At 41.1% G+C, this 26,250-nt stretch overlaps 2 protein-coding genes across 2 annotated transcripts in view; one reads left to right on the top strand and one right to left on the bottom strand.

Annotated features, from left to right (window-relative positions):
• Positions 1-26,250, top strand: part of LOC147846889 (uncharacterized) — a 51,693-nt gene that overhangs the window by 14,031 nt on the left and 11,412 nt on the right. The gene's annotated exons all lie outside the window — the stretch shown is intronic.
• The window catches only part of LOC147846887 (uncharacterized), a 161,638-nt gene continuing 152,531 nt past the window's right edge, over positions 17,144-26,250 (bottom strand). Inside the window, exon 2 of the mRNA XM_087237321.1 lies at positions 17,144-22,921. Within this exon, the coding sequence (XP_087093447.1) occupies positions 21,076-22,509 (1,434 nt within the window). The 5' untranslated portion in view covers positions 22,510-22,921 and the 3' untranslated portion in view covers positions 17,144-21,075. The remainder of the gene's footprint in view (positions 22,922-26,250) is intronic.

Here is a 26,250-nt window from a genome sequence, read left to right as displayed (position 1 = left end):
TCGGTCATACACTTTCCATCTCCAGGCAGAAAAAAAAACCTCAATAGGTTTGAGGAATGGAGAATATAGAGGGAGATAAACAACTAAAAAACATGGGTGGGCAGTGAGCCAGTTATGAACCAGATGAGCCCTGATTTCTAAATTGCCCTTCTGTGTGACAGGTGTTTACTCATGTGATGAGTTAGTATGCAAAGTAGGACAACTGACTTTACAATTGTAAATGACAGTGTGTTCTTTGTGAAAACAAAAGATTTTCTGCATGAATATTGTGCAAAATGCAGAGAATTGTGTGTAGTGTTTTGAAAAAAGTGTTTTAAACCTGCAATTTGAGTGTAAAGCAGGAATGGTGCTTGTATTTTAGCAGAACTGGTTCAGGGGTTTGGTGCATCAGTTACATGTTGTAGTCATTGTGTCTGAAGTACAAGTAATTGTGTGTAAACAATTGGAAAAAACTGTAACTGTTTTGAAAATGTGGAGTTTCAGTTGACGGCTGCATCAAAGCAGTCAAGAAAAACTGTATTGCTGTTTTTAATCGTTTTTATTTATATGCACCTGAAGTTTTAATACTAAAAAACTTTTAAAATATTTTGGTGGAGAAATAATTAAAACAAGTGGTATTTGCCAATAAATCTTATCTCTCATTATGAGGTCAACCTTGCGAAATTTCATTTTTGTAATATTTCAAAGCAAAGTGCAACAAACTTTCCACGCTTGCTAAAAATAAATGTAAAACACAATGATGTCAGCCTTCCAACACTGTGTCAATGTCAGTTGCGGTTGTGAAATGGAGCTCATAAGCTAGCTTTAGCGCTGTTGATTTTCCGGGGCTTTGGGGGCAGATGTGCGGTGGGAGTATCTGAGTGCAACGTTTCTCCTTTAGAGTCTGGAGCTGCTGCTCCCAAGAGGAGGCTTTCACTAAGTTTGCCATGAAGTCTGGATGACTATCTACACCACTGCCAAAGCTAGAGACTTATTTCAAAGAAGCCAGTGGTCTCCGATGAGTTAAAGCACGCAATATTCATGAAATGTGTGCGTATGCGCTTTAACACGTATCGCTCAGCTCTTGTTCGCAGCCCATCTGCTGCAGTGTTCCTGATAAAATCCAGAGCATCATGGGGGAGATGGATCGAGTGTCAGATGGTCTATCTCTGTGTGCATGTGGAAAACCATCGTACCTGGAGTATAACTGAAGAACAGTCTACAATTATATCAAATTGTGGTTTTAAAAATGGGATGTATGGGAGGGTGTAGAGTTACGGCATTAGGGGTCTGCGGAAGATCAGCAGAAAAGAAAATCTGTGTTTATTGTCTCCTCAGAACATTTCTTCTTAGGACCATTCTCTTCACTTCTTTTGAACAAACATCTGCAAACAACTTTCTATTGATTCTTGGAATAGAAAATGCATATTGTCCAATGACAACCAATAGCACCAAACAATTCATCTTAGATGTCTAAACATAGACAAGGCTAAATTTAGGATGTCAGTGAATATCTATGAGGCATCTAAGAATAGCCAAAAACTAGACAAAGTGCACAAGAATGAATGATTACACACGTTATAGCATCTATGTGTGTTTGATGACTATAGTCTAGTTTTTAGGTATTCTTTGATGTATACAAAATTTTCATGTACAAATTTAGCCTTGTTTTAGCCAAGACATCTTTATGTTTATATGTTTAGGCACACACACACACACACACACACACACACACACACACACACACACACACACACACACACACTCACACACACACTCACACACACACACACACAATCTTGCTGTGATGTTTCTGGCCAATCACATGAATTCTGCATTCTTGAATATTCGTTAATAAAAAATAAATAAATAAAGCAATAAATATTATAATAATCATTATCACAACAGAACAAGCAATAATAAACAATAAGGTTTTGTAATAATATTGCAGCCAGGTTATATAATACTTTAATAAATGATCTACATGCAGTTTGTTGATCTGTTAGTAACAGATTATATAGTATTGTGACTAAAATAAATCAAGTTTATGATTACAATGGTCATCGGGTGACTGAATTATTACAGCATGTGCTCTTCCAAATTCACAAACAACACACAAATAAGTAAGACATACATTTTGGAGCCTCTGTGATTATAGTAGTGCTGTATTATACTAATCAACATTATAAACATTAAACATTAAACAGTACCTATTATTAAGGTATTGGCTCTTTATTAGTACTTAAAAGGTACATATTCTGCATTTCCCTAAACCTACCTAATACCTAATCTATATTGACTATTAACAAGCATCAATTTAGGAGTTTATCGAGGCAAAAGCTAGAAGTGTACCTTAAAAAGTAAGACCCCTGTTATGTTCTGGTTAAATTATTATAAAATATGAAAATATTAATAATATAATATTTGACATAAATGATAGCACAAATTGCCTTTGTAATTGTTTTATTGGAAAAAATTATTCATTCATTTTCTTTTTGGTCTCTTTATTTTTCACGGGACGCCACAGTGGAATGAACCGACAACTTATTCAGCATATGTTTTACACAGGAGATGCCTTTCCATCTGCAATTCATCTGCAACTTGTGGGGGTAACCGGAGCACCCGGAGAAAACACAAACGAACACTGGGAGAACTCCACACAAAAATGCCAACTGACCCAGCCAGGGCTCTAACCTTCTTGCTGTGAGGCGATCATGCTACCCAATGTGATGCTTTTATCAGAATATATGTATGTATATGTATATATACAGTTGAAGTTGAAGAATTATTAGGCTCTCTTTGAACTTATTTATTTCTATTTATATCTATTTCAACAAAGGAAATTTTCACAGTATGTCTGATAATATTTTTTTCTTCTGGAGAAAGTCTAATTTGTTTTATTTAAGCTAGTTTTTAATTTTTGAAAACCATTTTAAATTCAAAATTATTAGCCCCTTTAAGCTACATTTTTTCCCCCCAATTGTCTAAAGATCAAACCATCTTACAATAACTTGCCTAATTACCACTTTCCTGCCTAGTTAACCTAATTAACCAGGCTAAGTCAAATTTTATTTACTATTATCATGACAAAAATAAAATAAATCAGTTATTAGAAATGAGTTTTTTAAAACTATTATTTTTAGAAATGTGTTGAAAAAATCTGCTCTCAGTTAAACAGAAATTGAGGGAAAAATAAACTGTGGGTTAATAATTTTGACTTCAACTGTATATGTAGGCCTATATATTTTTAAAAAGTTAATCAGATACACTCACACAAATGGGGTCTTAGCAGTACTTTGCAATAGTTTATTTAGTTACTAATCATAGGGGAACCAATTTAAGTGCTATCATGCCAATTTTGGTTCTTTAGTTGTTCTTTTAAGGGGTTAAGATACATAACACCATCTTTAAAGCTATAGGTGCTATATATTGCTCATATTTCATACTTTACTCATCACTTAAAATGCTTTTTTACAGTTACAGTACATGATTAAAGATGTATTAATCCATAAAGTAAACATTACTTTATTAACAATTAATGATAATTTAAGGTGTGCATGAAACATGAATTAACTTTAACTACAGCATGATTCACAAGAGTTCATGAGTAAACAATGGCTACCTTAACTACTTGTTTGTACATGCTGTTAATTAGTGTATTAATTAACATTTAAGTTTAAGCTAAAATTAACCTACATAAACTCATGAGCTGTTAATGTATGATTATGTCATGACTTTACTTAATGCACTTCACCATTAACTCATCCTTAACTACTCATGAACTCCTGTGTTTAAACTGTTCATGTTGATGTTGACAGAACGCTTTCTCTTGTTACGCAGTGTCAACGCACTATTTGGACAGGCATAAGGAGTTCATGAGTAGTTACAGTAAGAATGGGTTAATGATTATGTGCCCCTCCAAGTAAAGTCATGATATAACTATACATGAACATATCATGAGCTCATGATGGTTTAATTAATCATAAACTAATGTGATAATTAATACATTAATTAACAAACAATCATGAATCATGAAACAAATCATTTTAAATCATTTTACTAGGTTCTTTACTTTGTTATTGTTAGTTATTGTTATTTTGCATAAAGATAATATGTAGAAAATGATATCAAATGAAATAAGAAAAAAATACTGCAAAATAATAATAATAATAATAATAATAATAATAATAATAATAATTTAAGTACAAAAGGTGCATTTTAGAACTTTTTTTTTTTTTGGTCCCTTGGCTGGAATTGTTTAGGACCCCCAAATCACTAAATCCACCCCTGGTAGTATTACCGCTTTTTTATTATATGGACAAGTGTCAGATTATACAGAAATTGTTTCATGGCAAGAGGCAATAAGAGAATCCACATCATTTATTCCATAACCCACATTGACAAAAATGAAAATGTGTCAGAAACACATTCACATCCATGAAAATAGCTATAACAACTGACAAATACAAACAGAAACGCAAGGGTTTAATATACTGATGGAGAAGATTAGATGGTTACCTAACAGAAGTAACCATAACAACACAATGACAAAACCAAGACTGACATACTGTATATGATTTGCTTAAATATGCATTTCATTTAGAATTTCCATCAAAGCCTTTATTGGTGTAAAATTGTATGGTGTGGTGTAAATTAGTCAATAAATGTTAAACAGATGTTTTAAAAAGAAAAGAAATGAAAAGAAGAGAAGAAAGAAAAGAAAAGCTATAAAATATTTTACATGAAATAATAATGTTGATATTGTTTATTCCACTTGACTTTTTTCATTAAAAACATTAAACTTGACTAGATGATTTCATAATGTTGAAATATGTTCATGATACTGGCAAAGACATAATGATAACAGGCACCTGGGTTTATTTTTCAAGTTCAGAGCAAAATAACTTACTCCAGCTCCTCATATCCATCAGCTTTTCCATTTCCATGGAAACACACACACACACACACACACGCACACACACACACACACACACACACACACACACACACACACACACACACACACACACACACACACACACACGCACTGTGCTGCCTCATACAGTTCTTTGTGTCTGCCAACACCTCCACCGATCAATACTCATCTTCATATCATTTGGTTTGAAAATTGATTTGCAGCCTTGTTTGTTGGTTGTAAAATAAATTGCCCCATGGATCAATGCTTTCAAGGTTAGTCCAAACTCCCCGTTCCATCAGCTGACATAACTCTCACACTTCACACATTCATTCATACAGCACATATCAGTGTGCCTTTATAATGCAGTATTAAAACTCTAAGCAGCAAAAACAGGACATCTTATATTTACCAGCTAAAAACCATTTAAAAGCTAATTGTTTATTATTAAACATTAAATGACTGATTGACTGAGCTTCTTTTAAGACACATCAGATATGAGTCTGTGGAAAGAATCCTAGATTAAATATTGATTTTTTTTTTTCTTTTTTTCAAGCTCTTTTAATGAGACTCATCTCGATTGTCAATCACAGTCATGGTTCATGGCTGTCAATAGTGCTTCAAAGCTTACTTCAATCTCTTTAGCAGCCTTTGACAACATGATCCTGGATCTGGGTCACATTAAAGGTTATTTGTATGATTTAAATGCATTTTTAGCCTTGGAATTCAGGAATGTGATGGCGCTTGCTCACACGGAGTGCAGATGTCTGTTTATGAAACCAGTGTGTGGATCATTTGCATTATTATGTAAAATACCATGCGGGGTGTTGAAGATCTTGAACCACGGTTTCAAAGCTCTGAATATTGCACTTGGCGTATTTTAATCCTCTGTATTTGTAAACAGTTGCTTGCCAACAAGGTATAAAAAATGTGACTTTTAGTGTCTGCTGATATCCAGTACATTATTTTGAGATGATTATCAATTCCATCAGTTAGGTGGTAAGTGCACTCCACACTCAAGAGCACAATGCACTCCGAACGGTGTCATAAAGGGCCCTTGGCTGTGCTTTCAGCGCCGTGAGTTGCACTGTAAGCTGCACTCTACATTTCACTGTAAATTTATGACTCCCATCTCCGGAGTGTGATTCCAGTGCCTCTGCTTTTGATTAAGCGCCGATGTGTGCCTCATCAGCACTATCAGAACAGCCATCTCTCCGGCTGTCAGCAACACCCACACACGCAAACAAGCTCACACACATTCACCGATATGCCCACAGAGGGAATATATCTCCTGCTTGGCCGTGAGCGAGGTCGGCAATCATTCGCAAAAGTCTGGATGAGGAGTCGAGGCCGTACCGAAAGAGTTGATTGCTGTCGACATGGATGTCTGGCACAGAACCGAGATTCATTTAGGAACATGACGCTGTCATCTTGGTTCGAATGACTCAATAATATAACACTGAGTTCGCTTGTATTCTTCTGTGGTTACTGTCATACTGTCAACAAAAATACCACAAATCATGTTAGTAGCATCAGCTGTGAGTCGCTAAGCTCACTGGAGGAAAAAAATGCAAAACTCCAAAAACTAAAACAGTAATGCACTGCTTGATATACACAAATCATGGTTATAAAGTCATTTATTTCCATGTCCTATGCACAATTGCTTAAGACACATTTATCATGGTGCATTATTTGTAAACTGATTCATTTTGACAATGCGATTAAGTAATCAGTTCCATATACAGTAAATGATTATTCTGAAATTGTATACTTACTTGAAACCTTCAATTACATCACTGCACTCACACAAATGGCTGTCTTTTTTTATTTTATTCAATGCAATATTCTGTGATTGTTGTTGGACAACTGATTAATTTGCCAATACATGAAGTGTTTAAGAATATCAAACAGCTTTATATTGTTCTACATCCAAGTGAGTTTCTGACTATACAGTACATCAACACTGAAACAATCTAATAAGAAAATGTCTTTTGCTGCATCAATCAGCATGGGCTGTTTTATTGTTAAAAAGCCAATGGAGGTGAATGAGACTGGAAGTATTGACTCAATACAATAGCTATGTTTCCATCCACTTCTTTTTATGAGCATTTTAGATTTGCGCATAAAAACGGTTGATGGAACTGCCAAGGTGTGCATACATTTGGAAAATGTGCATAAAAAACATATGCGCACAACTAAGTATAGGATAAAATTTTTATTCAATGAGAAAAGATGCACATAAACTTCTATGGAAACACTTTAACCAAAGAATGTCCAGTATGCGCATTAAAAAACTCATTTTTTGTTCTAAGAGATCATGTGATGATAAATATGTGTGTGAAAATGGATAAACCAGCAGGGTAAGCACATTATAAAACATCTGAAATGTGGCTTTGGTCATTCTAAAACCCCTTACCACTTAAGTATGAGTGTTATTATATTTTTAATGACCTCCAGAATCAAGAGTGTCTGTGCTCTCCGTCCCTCGTCTTCTAACGCCACCATTTATCTGAAATGGCATGGGTTATTTGATTGTACCAAATTGACTTTTTACCACGTTGGCTTTAATCAAATGCAGTACAGAGCATTTACAACAGGTGACTATGTGGAATTTGGAAATTTTTATTATTAGAAACACCAGTGGCCATAAAGGGAACTGCAGCCAGCAACTCGTCTAAGAGACTGAACATGATCTAATAAGGTAAGGAGGCAACATTTAACCCATCCAAGTGCACACACACACACACACACACACACACACACACACACACACACACACACACACACACACACAACTGTGAACACACAAAGAAACTAACTGTGACCACACACATTAAGGAATTGATGCCTTGCTTAAAGAACTCACCTCAGCCGTGGTATTGAGTGTGGTGAAAGTGTTGGTTATTCACTCTCACCACCAATAATCCTTGCCAGTGCCGGGACTCAAACCTGCAACAAGTCTGGTCAGTGGTCCAACTCTCCAACCATTCCAACTTTCCAACCACAACTGCCCCATATTTTTTATTGTTTTTTGAATTGCCTTTGACCCTGCTTAATTGGACCTTAATTCAACTACTACCTTAATAACTACTAATAAGCACCAAATTAGGAGTTTATTGAGTTGATAGTTGTTGGTTTATTAACAGCAAGAATAATACCTTAAAATAAAGTGAGACCAAATAGAAAAAAATGACAATTTACATTAGGAGAGAGAGTCTGGCTTCCACAAGCAGAGAATGACTGTCACATAACTCTGACAGGAAATCAATGGATGTCAGAGCAGTAATGTGGTTATGAAAGGTACAGTTGAAGTCAGAATTATTAGCCACCCTGGTTTTTTTTTTTTCCCTCAATTTCTGTTTAACGGAGAGATTTTTTCAACACATTTCTAAACATAAGTTTAATAACTCATTTTTACCAACTAATTTATTTTATCCTTGCCATTATGACAGTAAATAATATTTAACTAGATATTTTTCAAGACACTTCTATACAGCCTAAAGTGACATTTAAAGGCTTAACTAGGTTAATTGGGTTAACTAGGCAGGTTAGGGTAATTAGGAAAGTCATTGTACAAAGATGGTTCTGTTTTGTTGACTATCGGGAGAAAAATATATAGCTTAAAGGGGCTAATAATTTTGATCTTAAAATGGTGTTCAAAAAATTAAAAACTAATAAAATACAAGTAAAATACTTTAAAAAATTCAGACTTCAACTGTATATTTCATGTTGTCTGTTTCACCTTTTTCCTGTGGTACAGCGCCAGTAATATCCCCAGTTCAGACCATCTCTGTTTTTTTGTGTGAATTGTGTATATGGGGTGCTGCAACAGTACTTTATGTACTATAGCAACAATACTATTAAATCTACGATGCTTTATCATCATGTTTATGATCTCTCATGTTTTAAAATCTTTTAGTGTGGGCCACCCTTAACATAATATAACATTGGCAGATTCATGTTCATCTGTTTACGATTAACTGAACAAACTTTTAGAGCCATTTACTGGACACTTAAATTTAAAAGTGTCTTGAGATGCGCATATAAAGCAAAGTGTTATCATTTTGGAGAAATGTCGCCACAGGCACGGTTTTTCCAATGAGCCTGGGTTGGTGATTAATGATTCACTGGTGTAATACAACAAGATGTTGCTATGGGAACTGTCTTGGGAACATAAATAATTCAAAAGCTGAATGAAAACTTTGCAGTTAATTTGCTGTGATGAGCTAATCCTCTAAGAGATGTAGAAAAACACAAGTGCTAATCTGGTACTTTGTCATAGTGGATCTCTTAAATGAGTGCGCAAAATCACCCAGTCAGCTGAATTTCTGCCGCAGGCCCTCTAAAGGGTAGAAAGTGCATTGTTAAAAAAATTATGCAGCGCTCTGTTTTGCTGTCAGATCTACTAGCGCTAGTCCAGTCAGACACATTTTTAATATCACAAATCAGCTATTCAGCTGACACTGACTTCATGCGGCGCCTATAATGCAGGGGACAAAAATATCCTGTTTTGCTTCTATTTTGTTATGGAACTCATCCCCAGTAATCCCAGTGCAGACGACATGCATAATCCATATTAAACAGGATTTGGATGGGTGGGGGGGGAAATAGCCTCAAAGGAACCTAACAAACAAAAGCAGCCGCAATGCAGTGTTGTGCTCCACAAAAACAAAGTTTCAAAACACTAATCCGCATGGAAAAGAAGAAATCAAGGCCTCCAGATGTCCATATGGGACTTTAATCTCTTTATCTCAGGAGGCTTCCCTTAAACATTGCCTATAACGTCGCCACATCGTCGTCTCTTTTTTTCTTCTTCTTTGTAGGATCTGATTTAATGGAGCGAACATTTCTTCATAATAAAATCCTATGTGACTGATATGGGATCGTATCAGATGTACAGTGCTAAAGTAATGGCTCCCAGTACAGGGTGCTGATGGGAGAAAACTGCATCAGCCGTGTGCCATAAAACTCAGAGTAATAACTGCACATCTGCTCGCTATTCTTGTGGACGCAAAACACATGCACTTGTAAGCACTCACATCTAAATGGAGGCTTGCCATAGCAAACATATGCACACAATACAGTAAATCCATGTAGGGGATACACACACTTCCTAAGACGTTTTCTCATTTGTCTGTGTCCCATTTCTCAATGCTCCCGACTGCAGGATAACAACAACATTGTGCAGTAATGGCCAAAAGGTCTCTCCCTAGAGTACAGCGAGACCAATTTTACAATCCAGAGCACATCCTATTAGATTAGACTGGACAATCGCATTACTTTGAATTCATTATCATTCAAGCAATTTGTATGAAATCTTATTTAAAGGCCCTATTCAAAGTTCCTGTCATTACAAAAAAAACGTACTGAAAGCAGAAGGCTCATTTTCATTTCAAATACAGAGAATACAAGGGAACATTACTATATTCTTTGAAGTCTATATTTTAATAATGATTTCTCCTGACAGCACTCACCTACAGGCCTGTAATCTTCCAAGGCAGCAAAGACTGTATTGTGACAATTGGAGGAACACTTTGTATCTTTTTAAAAAAAAATAGCATTTTGAAATGCAGCCAAAATGAAATTGAATAAACAAAACATCAAGCATTCAAACCTGAATGCAATTCCGTTTCATCTGTGATGATGTGCAGCAACAATTTTACACGTTCAGGGTTTAAACGCTTAGGAACAGCAAATTTTCAATACCCTTGAGGGAAATCACTCCATTAATCCATAAGCATTCATTTCAGTACAGCGTGCAAAATAGCTTTTTTTTTGTCTGAGAAATGACTGTCGCTAATTTCTTCTTCTTCTTTTTCTTCTTCTTCTTCTTCTTCTTCTTCTTCTTCTTCTTATGGGACCCAGAGATTTAAAGCATAAAATATAGTAAATAATGAATAATCAAATCAGCTATTTTCAAACATACAAGCTACACTGTATAGAAGCTCTTCCTCTGCACCAAGCAATTTGGAGATTGACTTAAGTACAGATTTCACAAAAACTGGTTATGAAACACATCTGAGGGATTTTTAAAATCAATGTAGGGAGGTTGGAATAAATAAAACACCAAATTAGTCAGTCAACCTTGTATAAAAACAGTCTGTGAGAATGATAGGATCTCTAAAAAAGGCTTTGTGAGAAACCACTGAATCAAAAGAAAATATGTAAATCTCTTTTTTTTCTTTGTCAATGTTGTTTCTAGAAACAGAAGTAAACCAGCGTTTAATACTAATATTTGTTTTAAAATTTAAATAATAAATTGAGAGCATTAAGTCGTTAAGTCTTTTGATATTTCTGAAATTTTGATAATTTGATAATTTAATAATCTGATAAATCCAACATAGGCTCACTCTGAAAACGTAGCCCTACTGTATATACAATTCTGGAGATTGTGAATTATGTAGCCAGAAGTATGTATGACTGCATTAATTTTTATTTTATTTTTTTAATGAATGCTACGAGGTGGTATGACGACATTCCTTTTCACACTTACAGCTGACTGCTTACCTCCATATGGACGGCTTTCCAGCTGTCACAAGTTTGTCCACTGAACTTAGCTCACCGTGTACGCCGGTGGACTTGTTCAATGGCGCAGAGAGGAAATGACTATGACGATGAGGTTTGAGTCCGCTGAATAATGGTTCCAGAAAGCAGGTAAGACAAAAACAGAACTCCAAAAAATAAACAAGTAAATAACAGGGTGAGAATGAGATAAAAATCAAACGAGGTTTTTTTTTTTTTATTACTTTTTAAATTTGTCTGTTGGGTTAACGGAAGTGGGTGGGCAGAGGGGTCAAACAGCGACAGCGGCCTCTGGTGGATTTACGAGAGAACAGCAGACGCGAAAGGCACAATAGAAAATTCAGATCTCAAAGTGAAGTTTATTTTTAAACTAATTTCGAGAGGATCACGTGCTCATGATTGCTTGCGGCTGTTGTCCTGCATCAATCACTATTTGTTCATTTGCTACTACAGCAGGGAAGTTCCTGAGATCTACCTGAGCTCACACTCTCCTCTCGCCTTGAAAACAGAAGAGAGCCCCGGGCTCGAGGATCTTATGAGCTCAGGGCTCTCTCCTGGGACAGCAAACTGAACAAGCTTTATAATCAATAATTAGCTAAGTGTGAACTCTTAAAAAGCGCACACAGCGGCCTCTTGTGGATTCGTGAAAACAAAAACTGCAAAAAACATATCTCCTGGGACATATTTGTTGATCTCTAGAAATGTATATAGAGGTACGTTTCCAGAATGAGTCTAAGTTGGATAAATCATTATAAATTATTTCAAATTTGGTTAACTAAATTATTTGAAGTTTGCTGATTGTAGATTAGTTCAACAGAAACAAAATGCATGAATAATCATTTAATAAATCTTGAAATCTTGAAAATTCCGTAAATTCAATTATTTTGGAAATCGTTGGAAGTTCAACACAAGCTAGACTCATCAATGACTTTATCAATGTAAGTAAACATCTTACAATATCAAATATTTACATTATTTCAGGGGAAAAAATTTAAAAGGCATTAGATAATTTGACATTTTTGTAATTACTGTAGGAAAGGGGTGACACGGTGGCTCAGGGAGTAGCAGTGTCACTTCACAGCAAGAAGGTTGCTGGTTTGAGTCTTGGCTGGCATTTCTGGCTGGAGTTTGCATGTTCTCCCCATGTTCACGTTGGTTTCCTCCAGGTGCTCCAGTTTTCCCCACAGTCCAAACACATGCGGTAAAGGTGAATCGAATAAACTAAATTGTCTGTAGTAAATGTGTGTGAATGAGAGTGTATGGATGTTTTCCAGTACTGGGTTGCAGCTGGAAGGGTATCCGCTGTGTAAAACATATGCTAGATAAGTTGGTGGTTAATTCTGCAGTGGCAACCCCTGATAAAGGGCAGAAGGAAAATGAATAAATGTAACCAGGAAAGAAGAGTTCAACTTGTCTAATGCCAGATAAAGTGTGCACTCAGACATAGCAAAAATAAACAAATTAATCAATTTAAAAAGTCTGCAGATTCTGTCTGTTTAATCTAATGTCTTTATCAAAATATGTACTTTATCAGAGACTAAAGCGCACCACTTGTCAGATTTTTGGTCAGAGCCATTTTACAGGAACTGAAGCTGCAGTGGTGTAAGTGAGAGCACAGGCCAGAGTGTAATCATTTTTTAAAATGTTTCTTAGGGGACTGGCCAGTTGTGAGGCAAGTCGTCTGGGAGGCTCATGGGAAAGTGGGAGGAGGAAATATCAAATCTCCCACTGGCTTAAAAAGTGTGAAGTATTTTGATACATATTTCATCTGCACACACTTTCAGTCCCCGAAGTCATCTATTCTCTCCCTCTCTCGCTGTCCCTCTTTTGCCTCTTCTCCCCTTTGGTTCCTTTGCTTCTCCCCCCTCTAGGTTTCCTCCTTCCTGATACTGCTTCCCTTTTAGTCTCCCTTTCTCTCACACTCTCTCTGTACCATTCACCGGCCACTCTCTGGAGCATCATAAATGTGTTGCAAGCGGACCGAGTCTTCCCAAACTCTCCAGCCCCCACCATTCCTGCTTTCTGTTTCTTCTAAATCCCTGTCTCTGGGTCACCAGAGTCCAGGAGCACTCATAAATCCTGAGGCGCAGTTCAACACTTCAGCAGGGAAGCAAGAAGACACTTCCAACCAGGCCATTATGTTCTCTAATGTTCTCACTGCACTCCAGATGCAACATGTAGAGCTCCATCGATTCGTCCAGACAGCCTTTATATTAGTCATACAAACATTGGGCCTGGATTCAAACAACTATAGCAATATTTTCTACTTAAGTGAATCCACTGAGGCATCATTGACATGAGAATGATTAGTTTAAACGAAGAGGCTGATACTAATGTGTCTCATTATCAGACGGCATGACAAAAAAATAACTTTTCAGACAAGCCTTTGGGGAGTTTGAAGGGATAAGATACACGTCTAATTTCCTTATAAAGACCCATTTAAAGTCTAGCCATAAAAATGTCAGCGAAACATTTTAAACCAGGCAGGCACACACGCATGCATATGACATGCGAGGTACTACATATGGAAGTCATACCCTACAGTGCAAACAAGCCACATGTAATATCCATCATATGATGTAGCCTGACTGTAAAGCCCTGCTGAAAAAAAAGCAGCTTAGAGAAAAGAGAATTTCCATGCTGGTCAAGGGTGAGTTATGGTGGTTTGTTGGTTATATGTGGTTAACTTTGTTAGGGGCATCTCATGCTAGTAGCCCCTAAGAAGAAAAGTTTGGTCTGATTCTTACATTTGATTGTCTGAGGCCCCGTTTACACTTATACATTTTAGTCTTAAAGGGCACCTAGGTTACCCCTTTTTTCAGATTTAATATGAGTTGTTTGTGTCTCCAGAATGTGTCTGTAAAGTTTCAGCTCAAAACACCCATCAGATTTTTTATTATACCTTTTATAAGATTCTATTTTATACATCTTTGCAAAAGGTAGCGGTTTTGTTGTACTGCACCTTAAAGGCTAGTCCCCCCCGTTCACTGTTTCTACCTGCTTTTCTGCTTGCCTTAGTCTCCTCCCTCGGTTGCGTCAGACAACAGACAGACTTAAAGTAAGCAGATCTCACGTAGTGTTTGTGAGAAATACTACAGTAAGAACTTTACCAATGAGTATTTGATGCATTTGTTGTTGCAACGATGAGTCACACACAATGTTGTTACAAAGTTCACGCGCACACACACAGATACACACATACACAATGCAGACAAACACATACACAAAGACAGCGCCCTTGTTTAGTTTTGCACTCATTTTGCACGCATATGTGACAAGATACAGTTAATCTCCACTGCTGTATGAATATCTGTTATGTTAATGTACAAAATAAACCTGATTTAACGTCCACAATCCGGGATTGAAGTGTCTTCTTTCATAATTGTTCAGACACGCGGCTGTGCTGATGAAGTCATTTGAAGTAAATTGCTGCAATTCATTACACATGTGCACTGTTTTAAAACATTTTGTGAAACTCACTCTTGATCACATTTGATGATGATTGTTGATCCTAGCTGATATGACCTTGTTAATATAATTATACGCGTGACAACCTGGACATGTTAATACGCAGCTGTCAATCAATTAGGAGGGCGGGGGGACCGCACTCCTACATCAAGTTGCGGTCGGTCTGAAAACCGCTCCAATTGGTCCACCGTTTTTATGTTGTTAAATTGAAAAAAAAGCACTTTGTGTGTTTATATCACCCTAATATGACGTTCTATACACTATACCTACACATATGTCTGTTCAAACAACTTATAAAGTAGTTTTTTCAACATAGGTGCTCTTTAAAACTGTGTTTTAGAATCTGCATCCACACTGGCGTTCATCTAGCGTTTCTGAACAACTCTCCGTCCACACTAAAGCGCAAATCATGTGACCACACACACTGCAGAGGTGAGAGTTGTGCATGTTGGACTGTTCATCAAGGATCTACCACTGTATCTAATCTCACTATATTTGTTAAATGTGATATTTACAGTTTTTCTCAGTCGCTTTGGTGCATTTCTCACAACACTATTTACATTTGCACTACAGATCATGCATTTCTCAAAACAAGTAGTCATTTGTGCACATCCTAGTAGCAGTTTCTCATTCCTTTCAGCAAATTGCAAATGCTTTTGGACAAGCATCAATTGCTTTCGTACGACTCTCTGCTATTTATAACAGTATCATTTGCTTATGTCAAGTCAGTCAAAATTAACTAAACTTGTGAATGCTAAATAGTCATTCCATATAAAACTAACAGTCCTCATTTTATTACTTGAGTCATTACATACAAAAATGTTGAACTAGTTGTCAAAATCTTGCAGGCTAATTTTATTAAAAAAAATCTTTAAATCTTTATTTTACTGAAAATGTCTTCTAAATTGAACAGTTTCATGAATGATTTAAAGAACTGTGTATGTATGTTGGTTCAGTACCAATATGTTCTGCAATATTGTGTACAGTAGTGCACATCTCTACCCAAAGAAAGTTCATGTTTGTTGTAAATACAGTTTTTCTCAGTCGCTTTCGTGCATTTCTCACTACACTATTTACATTTGCACAACAGTTAATGCGTTTCTCAAAACAATTAGTCATTTGTGCACATCCTAGTAGCAGTTTCTCATTTTTTTCAACACATTGCAAATGCTTTTGGACAAGCATCAATTGCTTTCGTACAACTCTCTGCTGTTTATAACATTATCATTTGCTTCTGTCGTGTCAGTCAAAATGAACTAAACTTGTGAATGCTGAATAGTCATTCTATATAAAACTAATAGTCCTCATTTAATTACTTGAGTCATTACATACAAAAATGGTGAACTAGTTGTCAAAATCTGTCAAACAAATTTTTATAAAACAAATTTAAATCTTTATTTTCCTGAAAATGTCTTTAAAATTGAACAATTTGATGGATGATTTACAGACCTGTGTATGTTGTAGGCTCAGTTCCAATATGTACTGCAATATTGTGTACAGTTGTGCACAGCTCTACCTAAAGGGAGTTTATGTTTGTTGTAAATAAGGGTGTGTTTATTCTTTTGCACAATGCTGTGAGTAAATTAGGATTGCAAAGAGCATCTGCAGTAAAAATGTAAAACATACATATTTAGTGTCTTGTACTCAGATAACTCACTCAATGCAGTGATGTCTCACTTTACTGTAGTTTTCAAATATCTGTGCAAATAGTATATAGTGCTGTCTTGAGCATTTTCATGAAGTGTCACCAAAATCTGACTTTTTTGCATTTAAAAAATGTACAGAGTAAAGTGTCATAATGAAACCATGACTAAGCCATTTGACTATCTTGTTCATAAACAATGGTGACAGGACTTTTCATTTTGACGATACTGACAGTTTGATTGACATGAATACTTGCTTTTGAGGAATGAACGTTCGAGGTTACAGAAGTAACCCTTCGTTCCCCGAGGAGGGGAACGGAAGTGCCATGAATGGGAGGATTCGGATCAGAAGCCGCTTATCTGGAGAGTATTGAACGGGCCAATGAATGAAATTAATTGGCAGCGTAAGCTTGCGCAGGTGTGCGACATCTGCAATTATCTCAGCATATAAGCACACCTGAAGCCAGCAGACGCCATCCTTTTAAGCTGAAGAGACTTTCAAACAGCTAAGGGACAGTCATTATGGCGACGGAATATGGCACTTCCGTTCCCCTCCTCGGGGAACGAAGGGTTACTTCTGTAACCTCGAACGTTCCCCTTCGGTTGGGGAACTTCAGTGCCATGAATGGGAGAATATGGAAAGCGCCATAATGACTGCACCTTACCAACACCCCCGATGAGGAGATAGTCAAGCAAGCGTGACGCACCCACATCATGGGGGGCGCGGTCCTCCAACGTGTCCCTGGCCCTAATTTATCCTACTTCAACAGAAGTTTTACGGATTTAGATATATTTTTTGGGAAGTCGTGAGCATCTAGATAATTCTAGGAAATACGACAGTACGTTGGGAAGCGTGCAATCCCGATAGGGAGGACGCTGCGGAGGCCATCCGTTACCCAAGGGGGGGATAGATGGCAGAATTTACCTATGGACTAGCCCTAAAAAGGGGGAGTACGCATAGCAAAAGAGTGGTTAGCGGAGAGGGAAGACACGGGTCCACCCAGGGGGGGGACTTAACCGTGGCGGAATAAGCATATGGGATCGCCTAGTGGGGATCACGCATAGCAGGCACCTATACCCAAAACGCGGGCTGACCAGCGGGCAGACCTACAACGTAGTGGGCCAGCAAGTGACTCCTCCGCTGAGTCAGTGCTGGGGGCCACGGAGGAATCTGCAGGGCTCACCTGACGGGGAACTTTACTGACAGATAAAAAAGGCGCACGTACCTCCGTGTTAGGGAGAATGGCGCCGCAAGCGTGTTTCAACACCCTACCGAGTTGTCTCCTCAATCACCAAAGGGTTACCTAATACCCTTGAGGAAACCGGCTCCACTCGCAGATTGTAAAACCTTGCAAATGTGTTGGGTGTCGCCCAGCCCGCAGCTCTACAGATGTCTGTTAGAGAGGCGCCGCGTGCACGCGCCCAAGAGGATGCAACGCTCCGAGTGGAGTGTGCACGAACTCCCGGGGGACACGGCTGACCTCGACTCGAATAAGCGAGTGAAATGGCATCCACAATCCAGTGGGATAATCTTTGTTTTGATACGGCACTTCCCTGCTGCCGACCGCCATAACAGACAAAGAGCTGCTCAGATGATCTAAAATTCTGAGTACGGTCCATATAAATGCGCAGAGCGCGAACTGGACAAATTAAAGAAAGGGCTGGGTCTGCCTCCTCCGGGGGCAGCGCTTGCAGGTTCACTACCTGATCTCTAAAGGGGGTGGTAGGAACCTTGGGCACATAACCGGGGCGGGGTCTCAGGATGACGTGAGAGTAATCCGGCCCGAATTCCAGGCACGAGTCACTGACCGAAAATGCCTCCAGGTCCCCGACCCTCTTGATGGAGGCCAACGCAATCAGCAGAGCTGTCTTCAGGGACAGAAATCTTAGAGATACTGATTCGAGTGGCTCAAAGGGATCGGATCGCAGACTCGTGAGAACGAGGGCGAGATCCCAAGAGGGCATGAGAGGGGGGCGAGATGGATTAATTCGCCTAGCACCCCTAAGGAACTGGATGACCAGGTTATGCTTTCCCACGGTGCCGCCAGCTACCGCGCTATGATAAGCGGAGATGGCGGCCACGTAAACCTTGAGAGTGGAGGGCGACAGCCTGCTGTCCAACTTCTCTTGAAGGAAAGAGAGCACAACACTAATCTGGCAATTTCGGGGGTCTTCTCTGCGAGAGACGCACCATTCAGTGAATAGACTCCACTTCAGGGCGTAGGCGCACCTCGTGGAGGGGGCTCTAGCCTGAGTGATGGTATTAACCACCGCAGTCGGTAGGTTACCTAAGTCTTCCTCGCGTCTAGGGACCACACGTGGAGGTTCCAAAGATCGGGGCGAGGGTGCCAGATGGTGCCCTGTCCCTGAGAGAGTAGGTCCTCTCTCAAAGGGATCCGCCAGGGGAGGGCCGTCGCGAGGAGTGAGAGCTCTGATATCCAGGTCCGGTTGGGCCAAAGGGGCGCAACTAGCAGAACCTGTTCCTCGTCCTCCCTGACCTTGCACAGAAACTGCGCGAGCAGGCTCACTGGGGGAAACGCATACTTGCGCATGCCCCGAGGCCAGCTGTGGGCCAGTGCATCCGTGCCGAGAGAGCCCTCGGTCAGGGAAAAAAACAACTGGCAGTGAGCGTTCTCGGGGGAAGCAAACAGATCGATCTGGGCCTCCCCGAATCGCGCCCATATCAGCTGAACAGACTCGGGGTGGAGTCTCCATTCTCCAGGGCGTAACAGCTGTCGTGAGAGCGCATCGGCTGCACGATTGAGCGTGCCTGGGACGTGAATGGCGCGCAGCGATTTCAGCCGCGGGTGACTCCAGAGGAGCAGACGGCGGGCGAGCTGAGACATGCGGCGAGAGCGCATACCCCCCATGCGGTTGATATACGCCGCCGCCGCCATACTGTCCGTCCTGACCAGCACGTGTTGCCGCTCCAGCACCGGTAAAAAGCGGTGGAGAGCGAGGAACACTGCCAACAGCTCTAGGCGATTGATATGCCAATGCAGCTGGGCACCCTTCCAGAGGCCCGCAGCCGCATGCCCGCGACACACGGCCCCCCAACCCGTGTTGGAAGCGTCTGTTGAAACAACAACATGGCTGGACGCCTGTCCTAGAGGCACACCGGCCTGTAGGAACGAGGGGTCGTTCCAAGGGCTGAGGGCGCGGCGACACAGCGCAGTAACCGAGACCCGGTGTGTGCCCGCGTGCCATGCGCGTCTGGGGACCCGATCGTGAAGCCAGTGCTGAAGTGGTCTCATATGGAGCAACCCGAGCGGCGTGACGGCGGCTGCGGATGCCATATGCCCCAGGAGCCTCTGAAAGAACTTCAGTGGGACCACTAGTTTGCTGTCGAGCTCCCTCAGACAGTTCAGCAACAGGCGAGCGCGTTCCTCGGAGAGGTGCGCTACCATGGTGATCGAGTCCAGCTCCATCCCGAGAAAAGAAATCCTCTGCACGGGGGCGAGTTTGCTCTTTTCTCGGTTGACCTGAAGCCCCAGTAGGCGGAGATGCCGAAGCACCTTGTCCCTGTGCATAATCAATTGCTCCCGCGAGTGGGCTAAAATCAGCCAGTCGTCGAGATAATTGAGTATGCGAATGCCCGCGAGCCGAAGGGGCGCTAGGGCACCCTCCGCGAGTTTGGTGAAGACCCGCGGAGACAGAGAGAGCCCGAAGGGGAGGACCTTGTACTGCCACGCTTGACCCTCGAACGCAAACCGCAGAAATTGGCGGTGGCGTGGAAGAATGGAGACATGGAAATACGCGTCCTTCAGGTCTATGGCTGCAAACCAATCCCGAGGACGAACGCATTGGAGAATGCGCCTCTGCGTGAGCATTCTGAACGGCAGCTTGTGCAGACAGCGGTTCAAAACGCGCAGATCTAGAATTGGCCGTGACCCACCGCTCTTTTTGGGTACGATGAAGTATGGGCTGTAAAACCCACTCTCCATCTCGGCTGGAGGAACCGGCTCGATTGCACCCTTCGCCAGGAGGGCAGCAATCTCCTCTCGCAAGACAGGGGCGGACAGGGGGTTGACCCTGGAGAAATACACGCCCGTAAACTTGGGGGGCCGTTTCGCGAACTGAATCGCGTAACCGAGTCTGATTGTGCGTATGAGCCACCGCGAGGGGCTGGCCCGCGCTAACCAGGCAGGCAGAGCCCTCGCTAATGGAGTCATCGCTACAATCGCTGACGTACCAGCGGTGGGGCAGCGCGGAGTGGGTGTGCTGATCCGGGAAGCACGAGGGTCCCGCGGAAGAGCTGGAGGAGAGCGATTCGCTCTGGCTCCGCACCCTGACTCCGGAGAGGGGGCTGGAGGGCTGAGGAAAGGGAGACCGTCCCCCCAGCGCTCGTGAGCCACTGGCAAAGCACGTAGAGTCTGCGAGCCGGAAGGCAGCGCGTCCCGGACTGGCAGAACTCGTGCAGTCACATCCGGGGAAGGGAAAAAGTGCTCTTTTACTGATGTTTTGGTGGCACTGAAAAGTACCGTTGTTATCGGGGCCCCGCCCTCCAGCGGGGAAAGAGCAAGTTTCCTCTTCTCCGGATGGCCTGTCTCAGGGACGCTTCGCGGTCCGTTTACCGGACTTAACGGCGCCCTGGGCAGGAGGGGCTGCCTGCTTTCGAGGTGAACGCCGCGCCCGCTTGGCCGGAGGCGCAGGCGGGGCAGCACTCGTTGGCGGGCGCCCTCGGCGAGGAACAGCGGAGGTGGATGGCTCGGCGGGCGGAGCGGGCTTACGGCCACGCCGATAGATGACATTGCCCATCGCATCCGACTGCTCTTTCACCGCCTTGAATTCCTGGGTGAATTCACCGACGGTGTCGCCGAACAGGCCAGCCTGGGATATGGGCGAGTCAAGAAAGCGAACTTTGTCAACGTCGCGCATATCGGCCAGGTTTAGCCAGAGGTGGCGTTCCTGAACCACAAGTGTGGACATCGTCCTCCCCAGCGCACACGCGGCGGACTTAGTAGTCCGAAGAGCATAGTCGGTCGCGGTGCGCAGCTCATGTAATAAGCTTGGGTTGGACCCGCCCTCGTGCAGCTCGGCCAGCGCCTGCGCTTGGTAGCGCTGGTAGGTGGCCATCGCGTGCAAAGCAGAAGCAGCCTGGCCCGCAGCCTTATAAGCTCTGGCTCCGAGGGAGGCAGACAACCTACAGGCTTTGGACGGGAGGCGGGGCAAACCCCGCCACGTAGAGGCGCCGCGCGGACAAAGATTGACCGCGATAGCGTGCTCCACTGACGGGATCGCCTCATACCCCCTGGCAGCTCCGCCGTCAAGGGCGGTGAGGGCGGAGGCACTCGCAGCACGGGCAGAGAAAGGTGCCCTCCAGGACTGCGTGAGCCTACTGTGCACTTCCGGGAAGAAGGGGACGAGAGGCTTCGAAGGCTTCGCCTTCTGGTCCTCTACGTAGCACCCATCTAGTCGGTCCGGCCGCGGAGCTGGGGGATAAACCATCTCCAACCCCACGGCCGAAGCAGCCCGGGAAAGCACGGCTAACATGTCCGCTTCAGGATCCGATTTGACAGCGCTCACCTGCCCGGAGGAGGCGAGCGGGTCCGGATCTTCGTCGGACAGTGAAAGCCCACCCTCCGATGCCGCGGAGGACATCTGATCTCCGGTGTCAGCGAGTGTGAGAGCTACCATCTGGTTAGACGGATCACTCTCACCACCCGAAGCTTGGATGGAGCGCCGTGAGGAGCGAGAGGTCCGCGAGCCCGTGGGCGGCGGATTATCTCCCGCTGAAACCCTCAGATCTGCCCGAGCGCCCGCTGCTTTTTTAGAGCAGGAGGCAACTGGGGTGGCTCGCTCTCTTGCGAAAGTTAGCCGCGATCTTAGCTGTGCAACGGTCATGGCATCGCAATGACGACATGAACCGCCCGCGAGCACCGCATTAACATACTGGACCCCCAAACATGCAATGCAGTGATCGTGTCCATCATCCGGAGACAGGAAACCCCCGCATCCAGAAACGCACAGTCGGAGCGCCATCCTGAAAAGGACGTGCTGCACGACTGTGTTGCTCTTTTAGGAAAGTTGCAACTATACGCACCGCTCTGGAGGACCGGACCCAAAGAACCGCAGGCAAGGGAGTAACCCAGCTCGACCGTCTGCCACCGCGAAGACCCACTCTGGACCGGGAGACACACTCGTTCACTCTGAAGTGCTGATCAGCAAGAGGAACCCTCATCGACTCACTCAGAAAGGATCTGAAGCGAAAAGGATGGCGTCTGCTGGCTTCAGGTGTGCTTATATGCTGAGATAATTGCAGATGTCGCACACCTGCGCAAGCTTACGCTGCCAATTAATTTCATTCATTGGCCCGTTCAATACTCTCCAGATAAGCGGCTTCTGATCTGAATCCTCCCATTCATGGCACTGAAGTTCCCCAACCGAAGGGGAACTTTCCATTTTGAGCATGTGACGTGCTTTTGCAGGTTATCAGCTAGGTTTTGCAGTTTGTGCTAATTGTTTTGAGAAATGCATTAACTGTTGTGCAGAAATGCACTGGTGTTGTGAGAAACGCACCAAAGCGACAAACTAATTTATCTTGTTGTCTATATCTAACAACATATTCCCTGACTTTGGTCTTTTAAATCTATTACTTGTTCTCCGGTATTATGTTTTGGCTGAGTGCAAAGATAAGCTAATATATTAATTAATGTAAACACGTACACTGATTTTGCACATTTGACTGATTGCTTGCATTTATTTCCTGTAATGTATAAACATATTGCATGTGTTGGGAGAATTTGAGTGTGCATAAGTGTTATCAAATTGATGAAGTTGTATTCTCAATGTTTTAGTGTTTTTTTTTTTGTTTGTTTTTTTTTTTTTTTTTGCTTGTGTTTTGTTAACTTGCACATTTGAGCATTCTTTAAGCCACTGTACTTTGCTGTTCATAAACTGTTTGATCAGACTGGTCAAAAGTGTTCAATAAGAATATAATTTTTTTTTACATTTTTACAAATACATTTTTTTTCACGCTTTAAATGAAATTTGGGAAGAGGGTGGTATTGTCAGTTAATTAACTAAAAGAACATTCAATGCAGGCCTGACGCTGGAGAGTAATAAAAATTGATTCATTACTGTGAATAAACATCAGTAAATTAAATCGTTTTGTGTGACTAAATTCAGGCATTCACTTTGATATAACATGTTTTGTTAATAACATGAAACTGAACATTAAGCTGGATGAAAGCAGCACTGTTATGTATCATTGATGGATCTTTTATTCAAGATGTTGTAAACGTTTGTTTCTTAATGGAACTCTCAGGCTCTAATATGAAAAAACACACACACAGAGTGGTGAAGGTCAGCTAGCACTGCCTCAAGATTATTCACAAATAATAATCATACTGGATTATTAGTCTACAATGTAAAATTAAAAACCAAATTTGTATAGGCCAGGCATATGAATTATAATAATAAATAAGTGAATAAAGAAATGAAAGGAGCAAAAGGAACCAAATTAGTCACCAGGACAGTGAGAACCAGATTCACGTTTGCCTTCCACATCGTTTACATTTGTTTGCACTTCCACTCAGTTATAAACAATGGTGACCGTTAAACAGATGCCCATGTTCATGATAAGCATGCTCATATTATAAAAACGTGGGCCAGATATGCAGCTAAAGAAGCATTTTTTTTTTTTTTTGTTAGTTTATGTAAATCAGGGATATCCTTATGCATCATTGGTAAAAGATAATCATTACAAACATTTTAAAACACATTCTGTGTAAAATAATGTGGTTGTTTGGGTTATATGAATTTATTTGTATTGAAAGAAGCAGTGCCAGTAGGGTTTGAATTTAATTTACGTTACTTTAGATTTAATTAATTTTGGTGTGAATGGTGCTGGACATAGAATTATTATTATTATTTATTATTATTATTATTTTTAATGTGTGTGGCTTTGAAGAAAGAAAGTAAAACAAAGTTGGTGCCTATGTGAACGGATAGAGTTGCAGTCAACACTGGAGTGGCGTATTGTTACCTCAGATGGTGGCAATGGGTTTCTCTTGTGAACAGACTGTATACTGGCTACAACCTCTAGAACTGAACTATATTAGTTGATTGTTCAATAACAGACCTTTGATATATGGCAATAAATGCAAATTTCATATTTATATTTGAAATATCTGAAAATTGACGTCATAAACGGATATGTGACTTTTTTCAAAATATTACAAAAATGGCCATTTATGTAAGAATACAGCATGTACAGGCTGTTCTATGGCTTTGTCATGGACAGTGTGAGGACCACATAATGGGTTAGCTCATTGGGTTAGTATACAGTACTGTGTGTATTGAATGGCTTTGTAAAAAGTCACACTGATGAGCACTGCATTTTACTCAAAGTTGTACCTTTTCAACTTTTGCTGACTAAAATAGAGTGCTAAAAAAGATGCTCAACAAGAGCACATATTTTACCTCTTCTATAAGATGAGCCTTTCTAGAATTTGTCTGTAAAGTTTAAGCTCAAAACACCCATCAGATCATTTTTATAGCCTGCGAAATCTTTGTTGTTTGATTACATTTTAGCTGTTTTTGTAGCCCGTGGCTTTAAATGCAAAAGAGCTGCTTCTTAGCGCCCACTGTTCCCACATGCATGTCTGCTTCTCATCATGCGGTACATCAGATAAACAGCAGTCTGTGATAGAGACAGACACGGATAAAGCTGGAATCCAGATCATTAGTCAAAAATACCAAGTGAGTTTATTTAATGTATTTGTGGTGGAGTTTATTCAAGCCTTTCTGAAATGATGAGTCTCACACGAATGGTGTTTGCATTACACACACACACAGTTTTAAAACTTAAATGTTTAAAACTTATAAAAATCACAGAGTTGTGACAAATATTTTAATCCAAGTTTATTTACAAAAAAAAAAAAACTGTTCTGCTGACTTGTTATTACAGAAACATGCCGCCTGTCAATCAATTGAGTGGGCGGTGAAAACTGCACTCCCATGTCACGTTAGTGTGGGCCTCAAAATCACTGGTATTTGGGTCCTATTTTAAAGGTTCAAGAAACCCTGTACTGATTTGTGTGTGTTGAGCATCAATTAAGACAAAGTTAGCCCATGTCAGCTTTAATTGTGGGGAATACCGAATAGTTTTGCGCTTTTGTCAGGTAATTTCTTCTGGGTTTAAAATAATTTTTAGTGCAGGATCAATATCGCCGATGTAGTGCTTGTCTGCCTGTCTAGAGATGATGTGTCAGTTTCTCATCATTATTCATAGCTGAGTTTTCTTATCCCATGCTTTTTAATTATTCATGACAACATGTGCTTTTCGAAGACAAACCTACCTGGCTGTGAGACCAGGGCCGCACATGGCACACCGTATTTAGTCATTTATGAAAGGTCGTATGTGTTTGTTTCCATCATCCACGGCATTTGTTGGAGAATTGGAGAATGGCGGACTTTTTGTCTTTTATCAGTTGAGTTTGTTATTATTCAGGCACATCGCCTATATCTGTGCTGCCATGTTCGCCATATGTTTACAATCTTCTGGATTACTGGCAGGGTTAATGGTTGAAATAGATAGGGAAAGAGACCTGCTGCACTACTATCCACTGTGTCTGCATTCAGACCTGGGGATTCAGGAGGAGGTAAGTCTTTATTTATAGTGTTTATTTAAACATGATTATTTTTGTCTATAAATTACTTAGTTTTTTTTTCTTTACATTTAAACTTTGTAAACTATAAAATCATAGGTCTCCTCATGGT

The sequence above is a fragment of the Danio rerio genome, chromosome 1, assembly GCF_052040795.2.
Source record: "Danio rerio strain M-AB ecotype USA chromosome 1, GRCz13ab, whole genome shotgun sequence".
In the NCBI taxonomy this organism is placed as follows: Eukaryota; Metazoa; Chordata; class Actinopteri; order Cypriniformes; family Danionidae; genus Danio; species Danio rerio.
The sequence above is the reverse complement of the archived record's forward strand: the minus strand, read 5'-3'. Positions and strand labels throughout refer to the sequence as shown.